The sequence below is a fragment of the Physella acuta genome, unplaced genomic scaffold, assembly GCF_028476545.2.
Source record: "Physella acuta isolate Inbredline_101_S28 unplaced genomic scaffold, ASM2847654v3 ptg000648l, whole genome shotgun sequence".
NCBI classification, from domain to species: domain Eukaryota; kingdom Metazoa; phylum Mollusca; class Gastropoda; family Physidae; genus Physella; species Physella acuta.
In genome coordinates, this window is record NW_026732167.1 from 105603 (window position 1) to 127888 (window position 22286).

General features: G+C 33.2%; 2 protein-coding genes across 3 annotated transcripts; one reads left to right on the top strand and one right to left on the bottom strand.

The window, feature by feature from the left end:
* Positions 1-133: 133 nt before the first annotated feature.
* On the bottom strand, positions 134-5543 carry LOC131948543 (large ribosomal subunit protein mL62). The gene is made up of 6 exons (XM_059310104.1): positions 5255-5543; positions 1668-1704; positions 1430-1489; positions 1210-1292; positions 649-818; positions 134-297 (listed from the first exon to the last, which is right to left on the bottom strand). Exons 1-6 carry the CDS (start codon positions 5480-5482, stop codon positions 213-215), a joined length of 663 nt encoding a protein of 220 aa, XP_059166087.1. The 5' UTR covers positions 5483-5543; the 3' UTR covers positions 134-212.
* Positions 5544-6948: 1405 nt separating this feature from the next.
* Positions 6949-22245, top strand: LOC131948544 (annexin-B12-like). 2 transcript variants are annotated; one of them, XM_059310106.1, is made up of 15 exons: positions 6949-7107; positions 8497-8631; positions 8992-9102; positions 12260-12727; positions 13571-13652; positions 14154-14248; positions 14649-14762; positions 15423-15513; positions 16134-16213; positions 16590-16646; positions 17023-17212; positions 18631-18689; positions 19056-19178; positions 20388-20458; positions 20539-22245. In XM_059310106.1, the coding sequence occupies exons 2-14, from the start codon at positions 8509-8511 to the stop codon at positions 20442-20444; spliced, it is 1650 nt and encodes a 549-aa protein (XP_059166089.1). In that variant the 5' UTR covers positions 6949-7107; positions 8497-8508; the 3' UTR covers positions 20445-20458; positions 20539-22245. The 2 variants fall into 2 exon arrangements, with proteins under 2 accessions (XP_059166089.1, XP_059166088.1); XM_059310105.1 differs by lacking the exon at positions 20388-20458.
* The last annotated feature ends 41 nt before the right edge of the window (positions 22246-22286 follow it).

A 22286-nucleotide genomic window follows, 5' to 3' on the forward strand; every position in this document is an offset into this window, starting at 1 on the left:
CCAGAAAGAGGCCAACCTAAATGTAAATCTACCATCAATGGTTCTTCAAGAGAAAATTTTCATGCTAGGACTTTCTTTACCTTTAGTATTTTTGCTACTTCTTTGTAATTTTATGATGCATCAACAAAAAGAATTGATTTAAAAAGAGATTTAATAGGATATGAAACAAATACTTTTTGATAAACTTCATTTTTGTTGGCTGTAAATTATTTCTAAAACTGTGGTGATGATCGACTCTGTTTGATAGAAGATCTAATTTTTTTCTCACGCAGAATTCCTGCTTTTGCCTTGGCTTGTCTGAAAAATAAATGAATCAAGTGTTAACCATAGACATAATTTGTATGTTATAGTTTCCAGGTAAGACTTACAATCGTAAGTTAAAAGGATGATATATTCTGAATAAAAATAAGGCTAAAGGTAAAGATTCACTCAATAATTTTAAACAAGCTGGGCCAGTTTAAAATAAATAAGTAATTTTGAGTAATTTTACACTCTAACTAAATTTAAAAAAAAATCCAAGTGATCAAGTTACACTACCAAAATACAGAATTTAAGCAACAAATGCTGGCATTTTAAAATCATTAAACAGGTAAACACAAAAAAATAACAAAAAGAAATCCTGTAAAATTATAATAAGATAAACTATACCTTTCTTCTCTTAGCTCAATTTCCTCTTTTGTTGGTTCGCGAGGCTCAACTGCAGCACCATAAATCATTTTCCTAATTTTATTGAGGCAATCTGCCTGATTCAACATCTGTTTCCTTGTCATGTCTGACTGCACCACCAGGAAGCCATCTTTGGTTAACCTCCCAGACTCCTAGTTTAAATCAAATGGAAAGTTTAAAACATGTTTTGGTTTCTGTTAATAGCTGAAGAGTTAAACAATGCAAAGCAAGGTAGTTGATTTGAATTTAAAAAGATAGCTTATCAAACACACATTAATTTAAAACAACTTTCTTGAGCCAGTCATGGTTCTTTTCCCATTTGTGTCCATGGCACATGGGACAAATAAAGTAGAGTTCATCTGTTTCAATTACCTTTATTTCCTAATTAGAGTCAGATACCCTTCACAGTTGGGTGGACTCAAGAAGTCCTACAGACTCAAGCCTGGGATCCAAACTTGAGACTGTGGGTTAACAGCTGTGAGCTCTACCATCCAACCACACCGTCCCTTGAGAAAATAGAGTCAGTAAATAAAATACACTTACCTGATCTGCAAGTTTAGGTTTGATCCATTCTGGAATCCAATTAGCCGATTCAAGGTGAAATCTTATTTCCACTTTACTATTTACTGAATATGAAATGGTAAAAAAATGTAATGTTCACAGTAATACAATAGAAAAGATGTAGTAAAAACAACTACATTTTGAGTTGAAGAATTAGTCAAACTTTTATAGTAAAGATAATGTGATTTAAAGCTCTGCATACCTTTATTGACATTCTGTCCACCAGGGCCACTGCTTCTTGATGTGGTTATTTGTAAATTTTCTGAAAGGAGACAGTTACAATGGTAGAGATGGATCTTGAAATGGAAGTTATCTCAAAAATCATTTAACATAAAAGTCAATCGAGTTAAAATATTATATGTACTACTTTTTTGTATAACTGTAATTACGGTATTTTACTGATCAATTAATATTATGAACACACATAGTTTTAAACTTACCTATAGGGATGTAACCAGTGAAGGGTTCTTTCTTAGGCTGAAATGGAAAATAAATTGACCTTCAATGCTACTTTGTAATTTTAGTATGGATGATTTATAAGCTTACGCACACTCTAAATTGTTACTAATATTTTTAAATGGTTAAAAATATGGTATGGATGTTGTCATGTTATTGTGTTGAAAGTGGTTTGTTGAAAATAATACTATGTACTTGTTTACACTGTTTGATTCACCATAATTTAAGTGAAAAAGTTTGAGTTGTATGTGGTTGGTTTAGTCAAAAGACAGGTAGTGAGATTAGCATAACAATTCACTTTAAAATTTGAGATTTAGAACTACTTTACATATTGAGGAAAGGAGAAGTGGACCTTGATGTTATTTGGAGGGAGTGGAATTTTTTTTTGGTAACAACATTTGAGAGTTGTGTTGGGGGAAGGGGAGAAGGGTGGAGAACTACTAAAATAGTGTAACATCATATGAATAATAAAATCCTTAAATGTGATAAGCTATAATTAAATTTGGGATAGATATTGTGATAGAAGACAATTTCTGGTAAAAGTCTGCATATAAAATATCAAGTATGGAATTATTTTAGGTTTAAGTAAAACATATTGACTGAGGATGAGCTATGGGTGTTAAGTAATAAAGCCTGGTTCTGCACAGAGGGTTGATATTTTGAACTAAACCTTTAAATCCCTGGCAGAATGAGGCTCCAGCCATGCCCAAAAATAATTATTATGATAGTTGACTTAGGATTAGATCTAAATACTAAAATAAATAGTAAATAGTGAAATACTAAATAAATATTATATATGTTAGTCAGATGCGTATCCAGGTTTTCTTTGTAGGGGGAGCCAAAAAGACCAAAAAAAAGGCGCAGAATTTCTAACACATTCTATATATGTGTATTATATTTATATATATATATATATATATATATATATATATTTTTTTTTATATATAATTACTAGCTGTATGTCATTACTTCGCTACGATGTAAAATAAATTGAAAGTAGCACTCTGAAGAAATAAGAAAAAAAAACACAATGTAGGCCGGCAAAACAAAAATTGTATCAATCTAAACAAAACAAGTTAATAAAAAGTCTAGTGACAATTTAAGCGCAATTTCCTTAATTAATGTTTTAAAAAATGTGAAAAAATTATTAGGCCTAGCGAAACAAAACCTTGTAATTGTAACTCCCTATCACTCTCATATAAATTATAAATAAATTAATAGGGTACAAAAATAACGTTTGAATTAATAAGTAAAAAAAAAAGACAACTATATTAACCTATATCAACTGAAATAGTTTTATTTTAACGAGTAGGCCTACAAGATGCTCAGTTTTAAAAAGTAGTAAATATAAACCTAGGCCTACACGATGCTCAGTTTAAATATTCTTAATTAATTTTTTGTGACCGAACGAAAGGATATTTTTGAAAACTTTCTTCGGCAATATTGGTCTAAATTATGGCAGGAATCGATTGGTAAATGTTTCAAGTCGCTAAGTGGTCTGGTTGCCGAGATATGGACCAAAAACTGCATTTGTTCGATGTTTTTTGGCTTTTCCGGGAAATCCAGGAAGGAATTCCGGGAACTGTTTTGGCCCACAATCATCCTTGGAACTTGCTTAACATATTTGCTTTTGGAACTAGTCCTCGATATTGCTTCGTTGAGGAGGAGATACGACTTAAAGCTGCGGACACACATCCATCCATCCAGAAATGACGCATTATTAAACGCAATTGCCAGTATGGAAATGGCGCTAAAAAAATATATACACACACTACAACCAAAAACAATGAACGTAACATAATCTGTTTTGTAATTCTTGTAAAAAAAATTTCTTACATAATAATTCCTAGGAAATTATTTAAGACAAGTGAAATAGGGGAAATAATCACTCTCTTAATATAAATGTGTATATATCTACACATTTAATTATATATGTCAAAACAAATAAATAATTACTTTAGAATATAATGAAATTGTTTAACACTATTTGTGTTTAACAAAATATTTTTGTCTATAATCAGAATTTAATATATCGTCATCATAAATGCTAAAGTATTACTGCATAATGAAAGTTTTTAAAATCAGAGTTGGCATAAAACCACGCTTTTCGATAAAATAGAAATACATTAGGAATAACAGCCTGCATTTAACTAAATATTGGTCTTTTAGTTCAGATCATATATTTTTAATTAACTACTGCTTCTTTGTGTTCTTTAAAGATCAATTTTTAACATAGTGATAGGTATGGGTTAGATCACTGTGTTGATCAAACACCTTTTTACTGGTAATTGCAAAAACAATATTCACAGAGTTTTACGTTTAAAAAGCTTATTTTCTGGCGGCATCATACTTTGGTACATCATTACGCGTTTTTCTATATGTACTTAACAGATCAGTTCGGGGAGGGGGGTTCAACTTCATTCACCACTGTCCGGTCACGCCTTTAGATCAATTATCCAACCCAGTGTATACCCAGGTGTGACATTAATTGTGGTGGTGGGGTGGGGGGGGGGGGGGAGAGATAACCAACTCAGAGTGAACGTAGCGTCAGTTTTTAGATGACTGTTCTAAACATACATATATATTACACAAATATATATTACACAATTATATATTACAGAAATAGATTTAAATAAGTAGCAGTGGTATTTTGACAATATTTTTTTTACAGAGGGGTCCATGGGGGAGGGGGGTTGTAACTGTTTCATATAATTTGTAATCGTAATCACTATCGCCCAAACTGTAAGAATACTACTACTTTATCGTGATGGCGTTGTTGACCTTGTCAAAATTTCCCCACCACTACGCAGTTTGCTCATAGGTAAATTTAAATAGAGGTGCCACATCAGTTGTATTTGTTTCTGTTTTGTAATTTAAAAAAAAATAATCACATGATTCAAACTGTATATATAAAGTAATTATGTGTGAATTTTATGTATAACATTTTCTAATTCAATTATTCGTAAGCAAATGCATTATACAGTTGCCTTAAATTTAACACCCCTCTTGCCAAGTGGCACTAACCGTAGAGGTTTTTTAAACATTGCAATGCATGCATCGTAATGGTTATTTTTAGAATGGCAAACTGATGCAGCTGTTAATACGTGTTGTTAACGTAGACACTACTAGACTAGTACAATCATGTTTAATTGCTGCGTGAAAAAGAAATCTTGTGATTTATATAGATGTGCCGACCAACAATATTTTTAACAAATATCCCTTTTTAAAACTTTGAGTTTAAAAAGTTTCCAAAAAGACGCCACTTTGCTGCTAAAAATGGCGAGAGGGGGAGTGGCCACTCCCCCTGCTCCCCCCATGCATACTCTACTGATGTTAGTAATAATTTAGATCTAGGTGTAGTATATTTATTATTTAAGTATAATATTAAATATTAATAGTCCTAGTACAGGAATATAGTATACTGTCATTTCTCAAACTCAAGGATAAAATCTACAAACTATTAGTACTATTACTAATACTATACTAGTATTTCTAATGTCACCTCTTAAAACAATGGGGTGAAAGTAAAAGACTGTAAAAAGAAATGTAATTGTAAACATCAAAAATGCACCTTTTCAGCCTTTTCCTGTTGTTGACTTTGACTCAAAGTTTCTGTTTGTTCTAGTTTTCTTAAAAAATTAAGATTGCTGTTTGGGTATAATTTTTCTACATTCACTTCGCTTTTGTACTGTGCTGTCAATATTTTAACATGTGTCAAACACTTATGATATCGCTGAAATGAAATATTATTTTTACAAAGTACATTCGCATAAATTCTTAAAATATTTAAGTTTCTCATTGTGAAGGCAGTCTGCAGGAATGAAATATCTCACAAGAAATGAGAATTTATGATTGAGTAGCATCCCTTGATTTTAAAAAGAATTGCGATAATTGCGGTATAAATATCATATTCAAAGAAACATAAGAAAAATCACATTGTGGTTTCATAGCAAATGTTAATTATGTTAACGTAATAATATCCCCATTCATAGCTGCTTAACCGTAATGCATATGCCTAATGATTATGCATATTTTCGCCTCAGCGAACAGTAAATTAAACGGGCCTAGGCCAACATTTCGTCAATAAATGACGTCACATTCCCAGGGAGAGGGGGGCAGAGTTCGGATTTTTTGTGAGGGAGTAACACGTCACACATATGCACTCATTGGAAGAAGAGATTTTAAAATCTGAAATTTAATAGTTATTTCACATATTAGAAAGACTTGTTCAAAAGAACTAAAAACGAATTAATATAAAGCCCATCTATTGTTGACCCAGCTCCGTAGCATTATAATTTTTTTCTTGGGAAATCGCTGGTTAAAAAATGCAATTTTAGGCTGTTTGGGAGGAAGGATGACGTGTGCATTCGTTTTAGGTTTTTTTTTAAACGATGGGGAAGCAAAAATTGTCCAAAATCGTTACATTATATATGGACGATCCCTAGACATAAAATAATTGCGTTTATTTAGAAAAAATAGTTCGGGAGTTAGCGACCTTTTAACCGTGAGTTTAGAAATAGATCTTAACATTTTCAATATACTTTACTTTTACTTTAAATTTACATTTTTTGGACTCACTTAAATGAGTCTTGGGTGATTTTTATAGCCTTTAACAAGACCTGCACCATTATCAAATTATTGTCCACACGTTGAGTAACATAAACATTATTTTTTGTTTGCTAAGTGGTCGTTTTTATTTTTTAGTCTAGATCTAAATTATAATGTGCTTAAAGCATGATATTGCTAATAAGGTTAGAAGGGTACCTATGCCCCCCAGTGTTTCTTCCAGACTTTTTTCTCCGGGGGGGGGGGGGGCACTTGAAATTTTCGGGGGGGGGGGGGGGCGGTAGATTTTCTTCGGGGGGGGGGGGGGGGGCGGACACTGTTAAAAGTATATATTTTCTATATAAATAATATAAATTTAATTTTGTTCGGGGGGGCGGTAAAAAATTTTCGGGGGGGGGGGGGGGGCTTTGCCGAAGAGATGCCTGGAAGAAACTCTGATGCCCCCTCCCCCCAGCCATAGGTACACACCCCAGGTCCACTAATGTTGAAATGTTATTTCATGTAGGCATCACTATTACTATTTTAACAAAAAAAAAACGAGATTAGCCTACTAATGACAAAAAGACGTAAAGGGCCTATACTATACAAAAATATATCAATTCCCCCCCCCCCCCCCCCTTTATATTATAAATCTAGGAAAATGCAAGAGTGACCTTCCCAGTTACCGCTCCTAGAAACTCCCAGCGCTGCATTGGTGTTTTGTATTAAAATCTACTTCCGGATTTGTGTGTACACAGTAAACTAAAAATATCTAGCCTAAGCCTAGCTTTAGCTTGCTTATTCATTATTTCATGAACCAGTTTTGGTAGGCTGTGTAGGAAAATCCGTATTGCATAATTCCACAGGCTGATTTTATAGGTAATATTTCCTTATAAAAATAATTTTTCTATTTGATCTCCTATCTATCTAGATATAGATCTAGTGTAAGTGTAGAATCTAAAAATTTAGTATTTTTAGTTTAGTTGTTTAGTTAAGTTTAGTTAAGTTTAGTTAGTAGTTCAGCTGTGTTGTCCGGGTGGGGAATGGGGGTATGATTCATGACCGTTCAGTTCAGTGATCTGATTACCCCTTTCTCTAGAACGCCAGTGAACAACTGTCACTGATTTTATATATTTAATCACTCATGAACTCATGATGTTGTGTTATTTTTTATATATTCTAGAATCTACTAGATTTCTAGGCCTAGTACTTAAAAGTTAGAATCTAGTTAGTTAGTTACTGTTGGTTAGTTGATGAGGGTTGATGAGGAGGCCTATCACTATGAATATGATGATCATGATACTATCATCTACTTAAATCTACTAGATCTATACCTAATTACTTAGTAATTACTAGTAATTACTAATTAGGCTTAATAGATCTATCTCCTAGTAACTTTTAGGCCTAAGTAAAAAGTTCCCATTTCAAACCTGACGATCTATAACATATAGGGCATAATATAATAGGGCAAGTGAAGTAGAGTTCACTTGTTTCTGTGACCTCGGCATATGAAGAGATAGTGTGGTCAGCACTGTGCCCAGCCACCTAACTTGAGTTAGGTAGCCATCAGAGCTGGGTGGACTCAGGGACGGTCTATTGACTTGAACCTGGATCGAACTCGAGACTTACAGGTTAGCAGTCCAGCTCTCTACCGCTAGACCACTCCGTCCTTAGGCCTAAGTATTAATTATTATTTACCTATAGAGGCCTACTTACTTAGGCCTAACTAATATAGCCTACTTTAGTTTATTAATAATACTTCAGTTAACTTTTAGTTATATTAGTTAGGCCTACTTTAAGACTTCAAGGCATAACTGTGTATGCACAATAATAGGCCTAAACTCTTCTTAAAAAAGAGGTGTTAGGTAATCAGGTTACTGGTAGTTAACTAAATAGGCTACACTTAATAATAATGACTTACAACTTGCTTTTATATCAATACTAACCCTATCTTCTAACCATACAACTAGACAAGAATACAAAAATACTATTAAAAACCTAACACCTATTTTTGTTTAGAGTCTATAATTGCACACCGGCATCCTCAATCATCAGGCATAACTATATACTTTATATAGTTATATATGACTGGACTAAGGATTTGACTTTCTACTGGCTCTAGCTAGTCTGGGATCTGAACTAAGACTTTCAGTTCAGGTTAGCAGTTGAGCACTCAATCACCTGAGCCATGAATAAGGTGTTACCAAAATGAATACTTAAGTTTATTTGTGTTTTATACTAATTTCTAGTTTTTTTTTTAATGAATAGAAAAAACAAACCATGAGTTACCCTCCATATGGTGGTGGCTACCCCCCTCAGCAACCCGGCGGATATCCAGCTCCGGGTGGATATGGAGGTGGACCTGGTTATCCACAGCCTGGAGGCTACCCTCCTGCCGGTGGTGTAAGTATAGTATGATTGTATCTGATATAGTCTTGTCTTGATTCAAATCTATGGGGTGGTGTAACTGTAAGTATGATTGTATCTGATATAGTCTTGTCTTGATTCAAATATGTGTGGTGGTGTAAGTATGATTGTATCTAATATAGTCTTGTCTTGATTCAAATATGTGTGGTGGTGTAAGTATGATTGTATCACATATTGTGTCACATAGTAAGGAAACTTGCTATATTTTAACATTATATTCTATACAGAACAATAAATATGGCTAAACAAGGTAATAATTTCATGCTTGTATGCTTAACCTGCTGGTTTTTGTGTTTTGCTGTAATGCATGACATTTATTTTTCTGCCCTTCAACAGATGGGTATGCCAACCCCTGAATCTGCTTCTGCTGCTGCATATGGTAGTGCCCCTGGTGGTCTCCCATATGCTCCACAACCAGGTGGAGCACCAGGCTCTATAGGTTTTAATGTAAGTCTTTTGTAACTCTTCACATTAGAGATCGCTGCATTTTAAAATATTTCTTTATGTTTTAGATTATGTTCATAGTATTTCTAGATTATATGGCAATTTATATTCAATGCTTGAGTACTTACTTTCATATTTTGGTGTTGGTATATCTTATAAATAAAATATATACTTCTCTTGTAGTTTGTGATTTTTGTAATATGCATTTATGCTGTTTGGTGTTTTATTTTACCTTTCAAGTTTATGTTAAACCACATTTCTGTTCCCCATCCCCTACCACTCTGTCCCTAGATCACCCATATTATGAACTCCTACTTGGCAATATTTTCTTAACGCAATACAGCTTGTTTCTGTGTTTTTAACATGTATTGACTCTGTATCATTTTCTGCAGAAATTTACACATTATTAAAGCTAGACAAAGCACATTTGAGAATTGTCATTTATATTGGTGCCGATGTTTTTTCTCTCATGATTTTAACAGTGTCAGCAACAGTTACAAAAGCAACATTTCTTCCTGTTCCGTCCCATAGTCTAGATGGAGCGCCACCCCTGTACTTCTGATCACATTCCTCCGACCTGCTGTTCTCAACTGTTATCCTCAGTGCCCCATGTCAAACCCATCTATTCCACTGTTGTCTTTTCCATTTTTATTCTTTTGCTGCCTCATTTTCAATTGCCAGGCACTGTTTCTCGTAAGAAATATTTTTTTGCTATACTTGATGACTTTGTGGCATGTTTGTACCATTTTTAAAATTTTTTTTGGTCAGCTTGTCATTCTAAAGACCAATCACCTGTCATGTCAGGCATAAATTAATATGGTGTCTTTGTATGATAGTCCTAGTAACTTTCCATTTGTATTAATCATTTAGTAACATTCCATGAAACCTCATTTCTCCAGTTAGGATTTTATTTTCTAATTAAGCGGTCAGTGTCAATGTCCAAGTTTCTTACACATATAGAAATGTGGCCAAGACTATTTAACACACCAGTCAGATTTGTTTGTGTCCTTCCTTACTGTCCTGAGCCATGTGAGTGCCACTTGTCTCAAAATTCTGGCTATACAGTTGTAAAAATAAAATACAAGTAGTTGATCATACATTTCATTTCACATTTCATCTGTTTCCAAATTTAAGCTGTTAATGTGCTTAACATGCAACACTTATTAGTTCCATTTGATTTATAAGTGAATAATACAACTCAAGTCGTTAAGACATATTTCAGTATTACGATTAAATGGTGATTTATGAAGTATTATTAGGTAGGGAAAAAATTAATTCTAAAACCTACTTAATCCTTAATTTTACAGGATTTGGCTGATAAATAAGGTATGCCATAGTTGTAGATTTGCAAGAGACCAAATACATATCAGCACAGATATGAGAAGAAAATTTCAATACTTGTGTTGACAATGTCATTTTAACATGTAACGCAACTCCCTTACATCAGGTTGGCGGTCCACTACCAGGTCTGGGATATCCTGTCCCACCCTCCATGCCATACCCTTCTCCCCAGGTTTGTTGTCAGCGTGTTGTGGCCTTCTGGAGTGTTGCTTGTGATGTTTAGATCCATTTTCCCATGTTTTAACTTCAATGTTTTAACTTTAATCTTGATCAGTGGTATAAAATTTATTTAAGTTGTGCTATTTTATACCATCAATTAACTGTTTTGCTAATGTTTCATTTGTTTTGACTATCAATTAACTGTGTGCTGTTAGTAATGCTGTTCAGTTTTACTAATATTTTGTATTCGGCTGTCAGTAAACTGTGACGTAATTAATGCTGTTCTGTTAACCATAATTTAATTTGTTTTGACAATCAATTAACAATTGATGAAAGTAATGTTCTGTTTTACTAATAATTTTCAGTGTATTGTAAATAATGTTGTTCTGGTTTGCTTATGTTTTGTTTTGACCATCAATTAACTATGAGATGTAATTAATGCTGTAATGATGTAGTAATACTAATGATTGAAAGTAACTATTTCAAAAGTTCCATCAACTTTAGTATACAGCACTTTGTCTGTGTATAACGCTAGTGTTTTTAGATGGAACCAACATTCCCACTATGGAGAAAAAAAACTAGTGTGCAAAATATATTTATAAATTATATTTATGTGCATTGATCTCAAAAACATCTTATACTATGTTATTTGTATTTTACTAAATGACTACACTTCAGGTTTGCAACAGCTGAACAATAGGGAACATTGGATACAACTCTTTGGTCTTTGTAAATACATCATTATATCCTTGTAATAAAACTATGATTTTTTTGATGCTTCATTAACTTTTTTAAAGTACACTGTTAGCTCTTCATTATATAGATCTGTAGCTTCTTTCTGAATTGTAATTTTGGATGGAATTTCCTCCAACTCAATTTAGTCTTTCTTAGAAAATCTAGTGTTTGCGGTCCATTCTTAAACCTTTGAAATAAAAATAGGATTTTAGTCTATTTAAAAAACAAATTTACTCAATTTAGTGTAAAATAAAGTTATCAAATAGTATTTGTTGTATATGCTTAATGCTATAGCCGCAAATATAAAAATATGCCAGGTGAATGCTTTTTTTTTGTTTTAAGTTTGGTCAAACTAGTGTCAGATTTAGTTCAATAGAGATAAAGCCTTATCTTTGCATACATAATTATTACCTGGAATTTGCATGGTTATTTTTGTAGGGTGTCATTTGAGTACCACGGCACATAAATCTTAACTTTGGCGTGCTGTTTGTTTTTAAAATTCTAATCCCCCCCCCCCCACCACACACACAAGCCCGTTTTCATTACCAAAGACCCATTCCAGAAAAGTTTTTACTGTCACCATTAATGCTTTATGCTGCATATTTTAACACTAAAAGAAAGACACTAACTAACCTTTTCTTTGTACCTACATGATCACATGACCACGTTGGTCTGACAAGGGGATACCACTCTTTTTAAATTATTTTACTTTTCAAAAACATGTTAATGTAATTGGTTAGTCTTACTCTAGCTTTCCATGTATGTGTATATATAGATGTATATATAATAATAGTCTAGATGTTTTAATTTCTTTTTTTAATATCAACAATAAACAGTCTCAGGCTAGTTATTTTAATTTTTTAAAGTCTATGGTTTTTATAAGTTCTAGTCAGTCGTTAACATCCAGCACTTTTTATCCCCACAGAGTGGCTACCCAGCCCAGCCTGGCTATCAGCAGCAACCAGCTAGTGGATATCCAGCTCAGGGCTACAATCCACCCCCACCCGGTGGATACGGTGGAGCAGCTCCACCTTACGGACAGACACAGGGTTCGGCTCCCCCACCAAGTCAGTATGGAGCCGGAGTCGGAGGTCCAGCCCCGGGGTACGGCGCCCCTCCCGCTGCCGGCTATGGTGCCCCGCCCGCACAGGCGGGTCAGTACGGCGCCCCCGCATCACAGCCTGGCGGGTATGGAGCACCTCCTGCGGGAGGCTATGGCGCACCACCCGCGGGGGGTTACGGTGCACCCCCAGCAGCAGGGTATGGTGCCCCGGCCGGTCAGCCTGCTGGGCAGTATGGTGGTTATGGGGCTCCCGGTCAAGGTCAGGGTCAATACGGAGGAGCAGGGGGAAATTATGGCAATGTTCCAGGGCCTGCATCTTATAAAATATATGTAAGTATATCAAAGTATCCACAGATTATAAAAAATCTTACAGAGCAAGCTTTTAAAAAAAATATCTTTCCATAGATTGATTAATTAACAGTTTTATAAACATAATAGAAGCCTAGGGCTTTAGATTTAAGGCTATTCATCCTATAGTCTTGTTTGTATTTTCCTTTTCTCCCCAAAATGTACACAGTATGTTTAGAGAATCAGTTGCTTGCTATAAACCATATCCTTAAGTTGTATGTAATTTCCTACTACTAGCAGTCAACAATCCTATTGCTTTAATTTAAATATGTGTGGTCTGTCATTGTATTGGTTACCCCCAGAGAGATGTTAAGCTCGTAACAATAGCATAATCTTTGGTTTATTGAATTAACATGAAATTTTTTTAACTTTGATTGCTGTGAACATTGATAGCTGCAGGGATGTTGTCATGGGCAGATGAAGCAGAGTTTCCTTGAGCACATGAACCACCTAAATAAAAAAATTTCATGTTTAGACCTAGTGATCCATCATACAGATGAAGTAGAGTTGATAATTTTCTTGACCCTGGCACTATGCCCTGCCGCCTTTACTTTCCCCAAGGTGAGGTACCCATCAGAGCTAGGTGGACTCAGGGACGTTCTACAGCCACAAATCTAAACTCGAGACCTTTGGACGAGCAGCCCAATGCTCTACCTTTGACAACGCTGTCCCTTGAACCTACATTTCCCAGTAGAAATTTTTTTTAGTTGAAAGCAATGTCCAAGACAATAATTTTGACTTTACAGCTGCAGATTACAGTCCAGTCTGAAACTGTTTTTACAAATTTTGTCATCATTTATATTCCATCCCATTTACTGTCAACAGGAGGAAGGAACTTTGAAGCCATTCCCAAATTTTAACGTAGAACAGGACGTTCAAATACTGAGAAAGGCAATGAAGGGTTTAGGTATGTAGAGCTGTATGTTTAGCGTACACATATATGAAATGTTAACACCTTCAGAGTATGTTATATTGCTGTTTGAAATTTGATAACGTACCTTTTTTAATAAAATTGCTGCTTTATAATAACCTATTTTTACTTATGTGGTTTTGTTTTAAAAACGTTTCATTCATGGGTAGTGGGTCACCGTTCATGGGGTGAGTCAAAATGACAGTAGCTGAGAAATATGGGAAAAGTGTAAGATAAAATATGATTCAGGTTGATAAGGACTGTGAAATTGGTTCAAATAGATAAGGATTGTGATATTGGTTCATGTAGACAAGGTATGTGAAATTGGTTCAAATAGATAAGGATTGTGACATTGGTTCATGTAGACAAGGTATGTGACATTGGTTCAGGTTGACAAGGACTGTGACATTGGTTCAGGTAGACAAGGACTTTAATATTGGTTCAGGTACACAAAGAATGTGACAATGATATGCCATAATTTGAAATGTTTGTATTCAGGAACTGATGAGAAAGCTATCATAGATGTCCTGGGTAACCGCTCAAATGACCAGAGACAGAAGATAAAGCTGATGTACAAAACTTGTTTTGGTCGGGTGAGTTGATTCTCATGCATTGTAAATTTGAGTTCACCAATTTTTGCCATCGATCGTATCAATCTTCTTACAACTTATAATCATTATGTAATGTAATTAAACATTTTTTATTTGTTCCTAATACTTTTTAGGTTACTGTTGCTTATTTAAGAAAGATCAACTTACTTTTTTTGGTGTTTTTTTTTAATATTGTTTTTTTAACGAAATTATTTTTTAATTATCACCATTAGTTCTTTTTATCTAATTAAGGTTGCTTGGTTTTAAGAGTATTTGCACTGTTAAGCATTCTTGACATAAATTATTGATAAATGTTGATAGTATTACTTATTGGTAAAATTAAATTAGAATTATTGGGTTATTTTTGTAATAACTGAACTAAATGGCTTTGTATTGTATGTAGGATCTAGTGAGTGACCTGAAGAGTGAGCTTGGTGGCAGGTTTGAAGACGCCTCTGTGGCGCTAATGATGCGACCTGATGAACTTGATGCCTATGAGCTTCGCCGCGCAATGCGAGTATGTGGCTAAAGCTTTTTATAAATTAAGTGACTTACCTGACTTATTCCTCTTTACTCCTTGTGGATCGTAGGACCTCAGCCATAAGATTCCATTTTATCTGGTCACAGCTGTTAATTTTTACAACCTTTCAAGACATTCCTTCTGTCTTTAGTTCTTAGAGAAGACTCAGCGTCCAGGTGTGTCTAGGATGCCCTGGGGGTTCCACTCAATTGTCTTGTTACTTATGAAGGCTGAATAAAGTTTGGAATAAATACTAGTGGGTATTACAGAGGCATATCAGGAAATGTGTATTACACGTTTTTTTTTACCTTTTTAAAGAAAAGAAAAAAAAGGAAATTATATATGATGAAAACACAAAAGTCAACTAACATACAAATAGGGAGATGAATGCATACAGTAAATATCCTTGTTCTAATGTTTTCAAATGTTCAAGCATGTAACACAATACAAATTGTTCCAACTTGTTCTAATGTTTTCAAATGTTCAAGCATGTAACACAATACAAATTGTTCCAACTTGTTCTAATGTTTTCAAATGTTCAAGCATGTAACACAAAACAAATTGTTCCAACTTGTTCTAATGTTTTCAAATGTTCAAGCATGTAACACAATACAAATTGTTCCAACTTGTTCTAATGTTTTCAAATTGTTCCAACAGGGTGCTGGTACAGATGAGGCAGCTCTGATAGAAATCCTCTGCACCAGAACAAATGACCAGATCCATGCAATAACAGCTACATACAAACTCAGTCAGTTCTTTGTTTTTTTTTTTTTGGCTCTATCATAGCTACATACAAACTCAGTCAGTTCTTGATTTTTATTATGGCTCTATCACAGCTACATACAAACTCAGTCAGTTCTTGATTTTTATTATAATGTGGCTCTATCACAAACTCAGTTCTTGATTTTTTTCCCCTGAAATATGGTTCCATCACAGCTACACATAAACTCAGTTCTTGATTTTTATTTTATTATGGCTCTATCGCAGCTACCTAGCTATTGATTTTCATTATAGTTCTATCACAGCTGCCTACAAACTCAGTCAGTTATTCATTTTTATTTTATTATGGTTCATAACATCTACATACAAACTCAGTTCCTGATTTTTTTATTGATCTATCACAGCTACATACATTTCTTGAGTTTTTTCTGTAACATGGTTCTATCTTATACATTCAAATACATCTACTAGCATTATTTTATAAAACAACTCAATATTTTAAAATTGTAAGATAATTTTTTTTGACATTGGCCTACTTCAAGTAGACAATTAAACAGGTGAATCCATTACAAAATTAGAATTATTCTTTGATAAGTTTTGAGATGAGGTAGAGGTAGTTTGTATTTTAAAATATTTCCTGATTTTCAGTGTATGGAAGAAAGCTCGAGGATGACATCATTAGTGAGACATCTGGACACTTCAGGAAGTTGCTGGTCTCTATGTCTGTGGTGAGTTGTGGTGTTTTCTTAATGTTGGGATTATTTGTGTACTGATTTTAAGCTCACAGACTTGTAATGTTTTTAATTAAAGTAACACTTTAGAATTTCAGGAACCCTTAATCATAAAAAAATTTAGTCTGAAAACATAATTAGTAGAAAAAAATTTAATTTAATTCACAAAATTCAGTAAAACTTATAGCTGTTAGCAATGAATAATTGTTTTTCAATCATAGAATACACAAATAAAAAAACAATGTTAAAACTAATGCACATTGAGAGTTTTTAAATTTTCTAAGCTTCTGGTGATGGGTCAAAATGGATTTTAACTTTTGTTCCTGAAATTTAAGCCACGGGTCACTTAATAGTTTTACTTTTTGACTTGCAGGGAGGCAGACAAGAAAATATGCCAGTTGATATCAACAAAGCCAGAACTGATGCACAGGTAATTATTTTTGTGTGTGTGATGGCTTGTAAACATCAATCTCTGCCATGTAAAAATGTATTGAATCCTGATTTCATTACTTACCTAGAATAATGTGTAAGTGCATTACGTCATCATGTTTCTTGTTTACCTTGAACTTGTACCATGTATATTTGTATTAAATCCTCATGTTCCTTACTTACTTAGAACTTGTACCATGAATATGTGTATTAAATCCTCATGTTCCTTCCTTACCATAACTTGTACCATGTATATGTGTATTAAATTGTGACCATAACTTGTTCCATGTATATGTGTATTCAATCCTCATGTTCCTTCCTTACATAAAACTTGTATCATGTATATGTGTATTAAAATCCTGATGTTCCATCAACAGCGACTGTACCAGGCTGGTGAGAAGAGATGGGGAACAGATGAGAACACATTCAACATGATCCTGGCCTCTCAGAGCTACGAGCAGTGCAGGGCTGTGTTTGACGAGTACAGCCGCATCTCCAAGCATGACATAGAGCAGGCCATTAGGAATGAGATGTCTGGAGATGTGGCAACAGGGATGTTAACAATAAGTGAGTCAATGTTGCACATACTTGACCCTCAGTCTGTAATTGAGTCAATGTTGCACATACTTGAGTCTGTAATTGAGTCAATGTTGCACATACTTGACCATCAGTCTGTAATTGTGTCAATGTTGAACATACTTGAGTCTGTAATTGAGTCAATGTTGCACGTACTTGACAGTCTGTAATTGAGTCAATGTTGCACGTACTTGACAGTCTGTAATTGAGTCAATGTTGCACATACTTGACCCTCAGTCTGTAATTGAGTCAATGTTGCACATACTTGACCCTCAGTCTGTAATTGAGTCAATGTTGCACATACTTGACCATCAGTCTGTAATTGTGTCAATGTTGCACATACTTGACCCTCAGTCTGTAATTGAGTCAATGTTGCACATACTTGACCCTCAGTCTGTAATTGTGTCAATGTTGCACATACTTGACAGTCTGTAATTGTGTCAATGTTGCATATACTTGACCCTCAGTCTGTAATTTTGTCAATGTTGCACATACTTGACCCTCAGTCTGTAATTTTGTCAATGTTGCACATACTTGACCCTCAGTCTGTAATTGTGTCAATGTTGCACATACTTGACCATCAGTCTGTAATTGTGTCAATGTTGCACATACTTGACCCTCAGTCTGTAATTTTGTCAATGTTGCACATACTTGACCCTCAGTCTGTAATTGTGTCAATGTTGCACATACTTGACCCTCAGTCTGTAATTGTGTCAATGTTGCACATACTTGACCATCAGTCTGTAATTGAGTCAATGTTGCACATACTTGACCCTCAGTCTGTAATTGTGTCAATGTTGCACATACTTGACCCTCAGTCTGTAATTGAGTCAATGTTGCACATACTTGACCATCAGTCTGTAATTTTGTCAATGTTGCACATACTTGACCATCAGTCTGTAATTGTGTCAATGTTGCACATACTTGACCCTCAGTCTGTAATTGACTCAATGTTGCACAAGTTGAATCTTCAAGCAGTTATTGAATCCATGTAATACATATTTGACACTCAGCAAATGAGTCAATGTTGCACATATTTAACACTCCATGACGGATTAAAAATTACCTTTTTCAAGCTTGAGTTGAATATATATGGGGGTGGGGGATGGGATCTTGAATGTAGATTGAGGAATATTAGTTACTATTGTTAAATTGTGGGAAAATATAAAAAAAAACACCTAATTTTATTGTCCTTTTAAAATAGAAAACTCATCTAAAAATTCAGATTTATAACTTTAAAAATTTTCTTTTAAATTTTGGATTAAACACACATTAAAACCCCAAACCAGCTGTATTTGTTTACTACTAACTGTTGTGGAGGGCACATGTTTGATATGCTTAGTGAACTTTTGATGTGTTGCGAAAGAAATATTTCATAAATTTAAATAAAAAAAAAATTTCTTCTTTAGTTCGTATGATTAGAAGCAAGCATGGGTATTTTGCTGAACGTCTCCACCAATCAATGAAGGTAAGTAAATACATAATCACTGAAATAAATAACAAATATTTGTCACAACAATTAATGTAAAAAAAAAATTATTAATTATTTAGAACCAATAAGTCTGTTTCTTATTTGTTTACTAATTTAAAAATTCCTCTCTTTTCTTTTTATATGTGTACATTACAGATCAAGCTAATTTATGAAAACTTTTCTCACTAAAAATAATTTATCATTATGTCATACAAAAAGTTACTTTCTACACACAGTAAAAACATTGTGGTATGTGTAACCACCTTAATCCAAGATCCACCTTAATCCAAGATCCACTTTAATCCAAGATCCTGTTGCCGTGTGAGTTTGTTGGCCTGTTTTAACACTACTGTCATGTTTCAGGGTCTGGGTACAGACGACAGGACTTTGATACGCATCATAGTGTCCAGGTGTGAGGTGGACATGAAGCAGATCAGGGATGAATTCCAGAAAAGATTTGGGCAGAGTCTTGATGCTTTTGTGCGGGTAAGCTTTCTGTTAAACCTGGTCTAGTGATGGATTGCATGCTTGCTGAGCCGAAAGTCACGAGTTCAGTACTCAGGCTTGAGACTGTCAGTTGAAATCTCAACCAAACTCCACTCATACGCAATTCAGTTGTTGAGATGTACTGTGGGAGGAAGAAAAAGCCTGTTGCAAACCCACAGGTCTAGTGGTTGAGATTTTTGGTGTAAGAAAAGCTTCAATGCTGTGGAGGTCTGGCTAATGAGCATTGCTTGAGACAGTTTTGCCTAGATAAGAGATGGAGCTTTTAGAACTAACCCCATAACCTACTGTGTGAGTAGCTTTAGTCACATGTTAAAATAATTTTAACTTCTTTAATAATATGTGTAGATAGAAATAGTAGCAGGTTTTAGTACTAAATACTACTAACTACTGTAAAAATATTACAACTAGCATACTAATTACAGTTATATATATATATATATATATATATATATATATATATATATATATATATATATATATATATATATATATATATATATATATATATATATATATATATATATATATATATATATATATATATATATACATATATACATATATATATATATATATATATATATATACATATATACATATATATATATATACATATATACATATATACATATATACATATATACATATCTATATATATCTATATATATCTATATATATCTATATATATCTATATATATCTATATATATATCTATATATATTTATATATATCTATATATATCTATATATATCTATATATATCTATATATATCTATATATATCTATATATATCTATATATATCTATATATATCTATATATATCTATATATATCTATATATATCTATATATATCTATATATATCTATATATATCTATATATATCTATATATATCTATATATGTAACATATATATATATATATAAAATATATATAATATATATACATATATATCTATATCTATATATATATATATATATATATATATATATATATATATATATATATATATATATATATATATATATATATATATATATATATATATAATATATATATATATTTCTTTAGTGTGTAGAATAGAAATGTATTAGACAAAGCACACAATAATCTGTTTTCTTAATATTTTTGTCTATAAATCCCCCTCACCTCCCCTTTTTCTGATGTAACCTCACTAATTATTTCTCTTTTAGGGTGATCTATCTGGTGACTACCGCACATTGATGCTGGCTCTAATCACCCCTCACTAACGGAAGTTTCTCTTGTAGGTTGATGTTTCTGGTGACTACTGTCTCTTGATGCTGGCGCTAATAACTCCTCACTAAACGGCTCTTTCTCTTTTAGGGTGACGTGTCTGGAGACTACCGTATGTTGATGCTGGCTTTAATCACCCCTCATTAATCGATGTCAGGCTGCAAAGAAAATAGATCATCAGAGTCTAGAAGGGTTTTTTAATCATTTTGACTGGAGCATTTTCGTTGAAGAATGCCAACACAATTATACAAGTGAACTTTATTTACCAGTTTTTAATCTATATTTTCATATATGCAAATTTCTGAGTTTGTTTAATCCATGCGTAGATTCTGTATGGTAATAAATGTTTTGTTGTTTTAATTATGGTGTCATCATATTTTTTTTTGTAAAATTAGATGTAACTTTTTTTGGCTATTTTTAAAATTTGCTAACTAATTTTAAAATTATATTTTACTTGAGAAAGATAGGGCAGGGATGATAATGATGAATTATGTTTTTGTTGCCTGTAGACATTTAAAAAAATTATTTTTAAAATTATTAAAATTATTTTCACAATTATTGTTGGTAGAAATTGGGAAAAAAAGATTTTAACATAGTTATCTACCTTGAACCTTGCAACATATCTTACTTGGCTAGCTGGGTTTAGCAGCTGGAAGGATCTAGAATGGCAGGGTCACAAGTGTCAACAATGGTAGAACTTCTTGAAGCCAACCAATGTCAATTGGCTAGCTGGGTTTAGCAGCTGGAAGGATCTAGAATGGCAGGGTCACAAGTGTTAACAATGGTAGAACTTCTTGAAACCAACCAATTTCAGTTGGCTAGCTGGGTTTAGCAGCTGGAAGAATCTAGAATGGCAGGGTCACAAGTGTTAACAATGGTAGAACTTCTTGAAGCCAACCAATGACAGTTGGCTAAGCTGGGTGTGTTTTTTAATCCGAGATCTCAAGGGAGTTGCAGTGTATTTTATTAGATTTAGTATCCCTCTTCGTTTACAATTTCAAATTATTTCCTGATATTTTTACATAACTTAACTAACCAACACTTAATGAACAATGCAAAAAAAACAAACAAATCCATTTAATTAAACTAATGGATAGAAAGCAAAGAAGCGCATAAATATTTTTTTGACTAATGGCTTAGTTTTTAAAAATAATTTATTAATATAAGTGAAATCTTCAACAATTGTGATCCTCATCTTTTTACATTTATTTGTTTTGTCTATTTTTGCTACAATCACATTTATTCAATGCTTTTGTTCTATTTAATCCAACCATTAGAAGCTCAATGTGTGCTTGAATGTTCTACTCCATGTCAACTATACTATTCTCCGACACGGTCTTCAGATAATGTTTTCCTTTATACTTATTTGTACTGTATGTTAAATTAAATTAATCATATAATAACCCTTTTAAAATTAATGTTGTATATGCTATATAATATCAGATATATTCAATACTTTTTCATCTAAAATTATTTTCTTGCTCCCAAAAATTATTCATAACATTAAATAAATTTCTTACTGTTAGGTGTTATTACTTCCAAGTTTTAAATGTTAAAATTCTGTTATGTGATGTAGTGTAGTTGAAACATTTCTTTTTTTAGTGCCTTGCCAACTATTTCCAATGAACTAGGTTTGGTTGTATGGAGAAACAGTTTCCTTAAAGGCTGTGTAATGTTTATTTTGATTATTGTTGTTGAGTGATTGCTTAAGGAGGTGAACTTAGATATTCAATCTTTGTAGCTTGTGTAATCCAAGATTATTTTTTAATTTAGTTGAAATAAATTATAATAATTCTGCGGTTTTTTTTTGTGTATTAATTTCAAGAAAGAAAACTGGT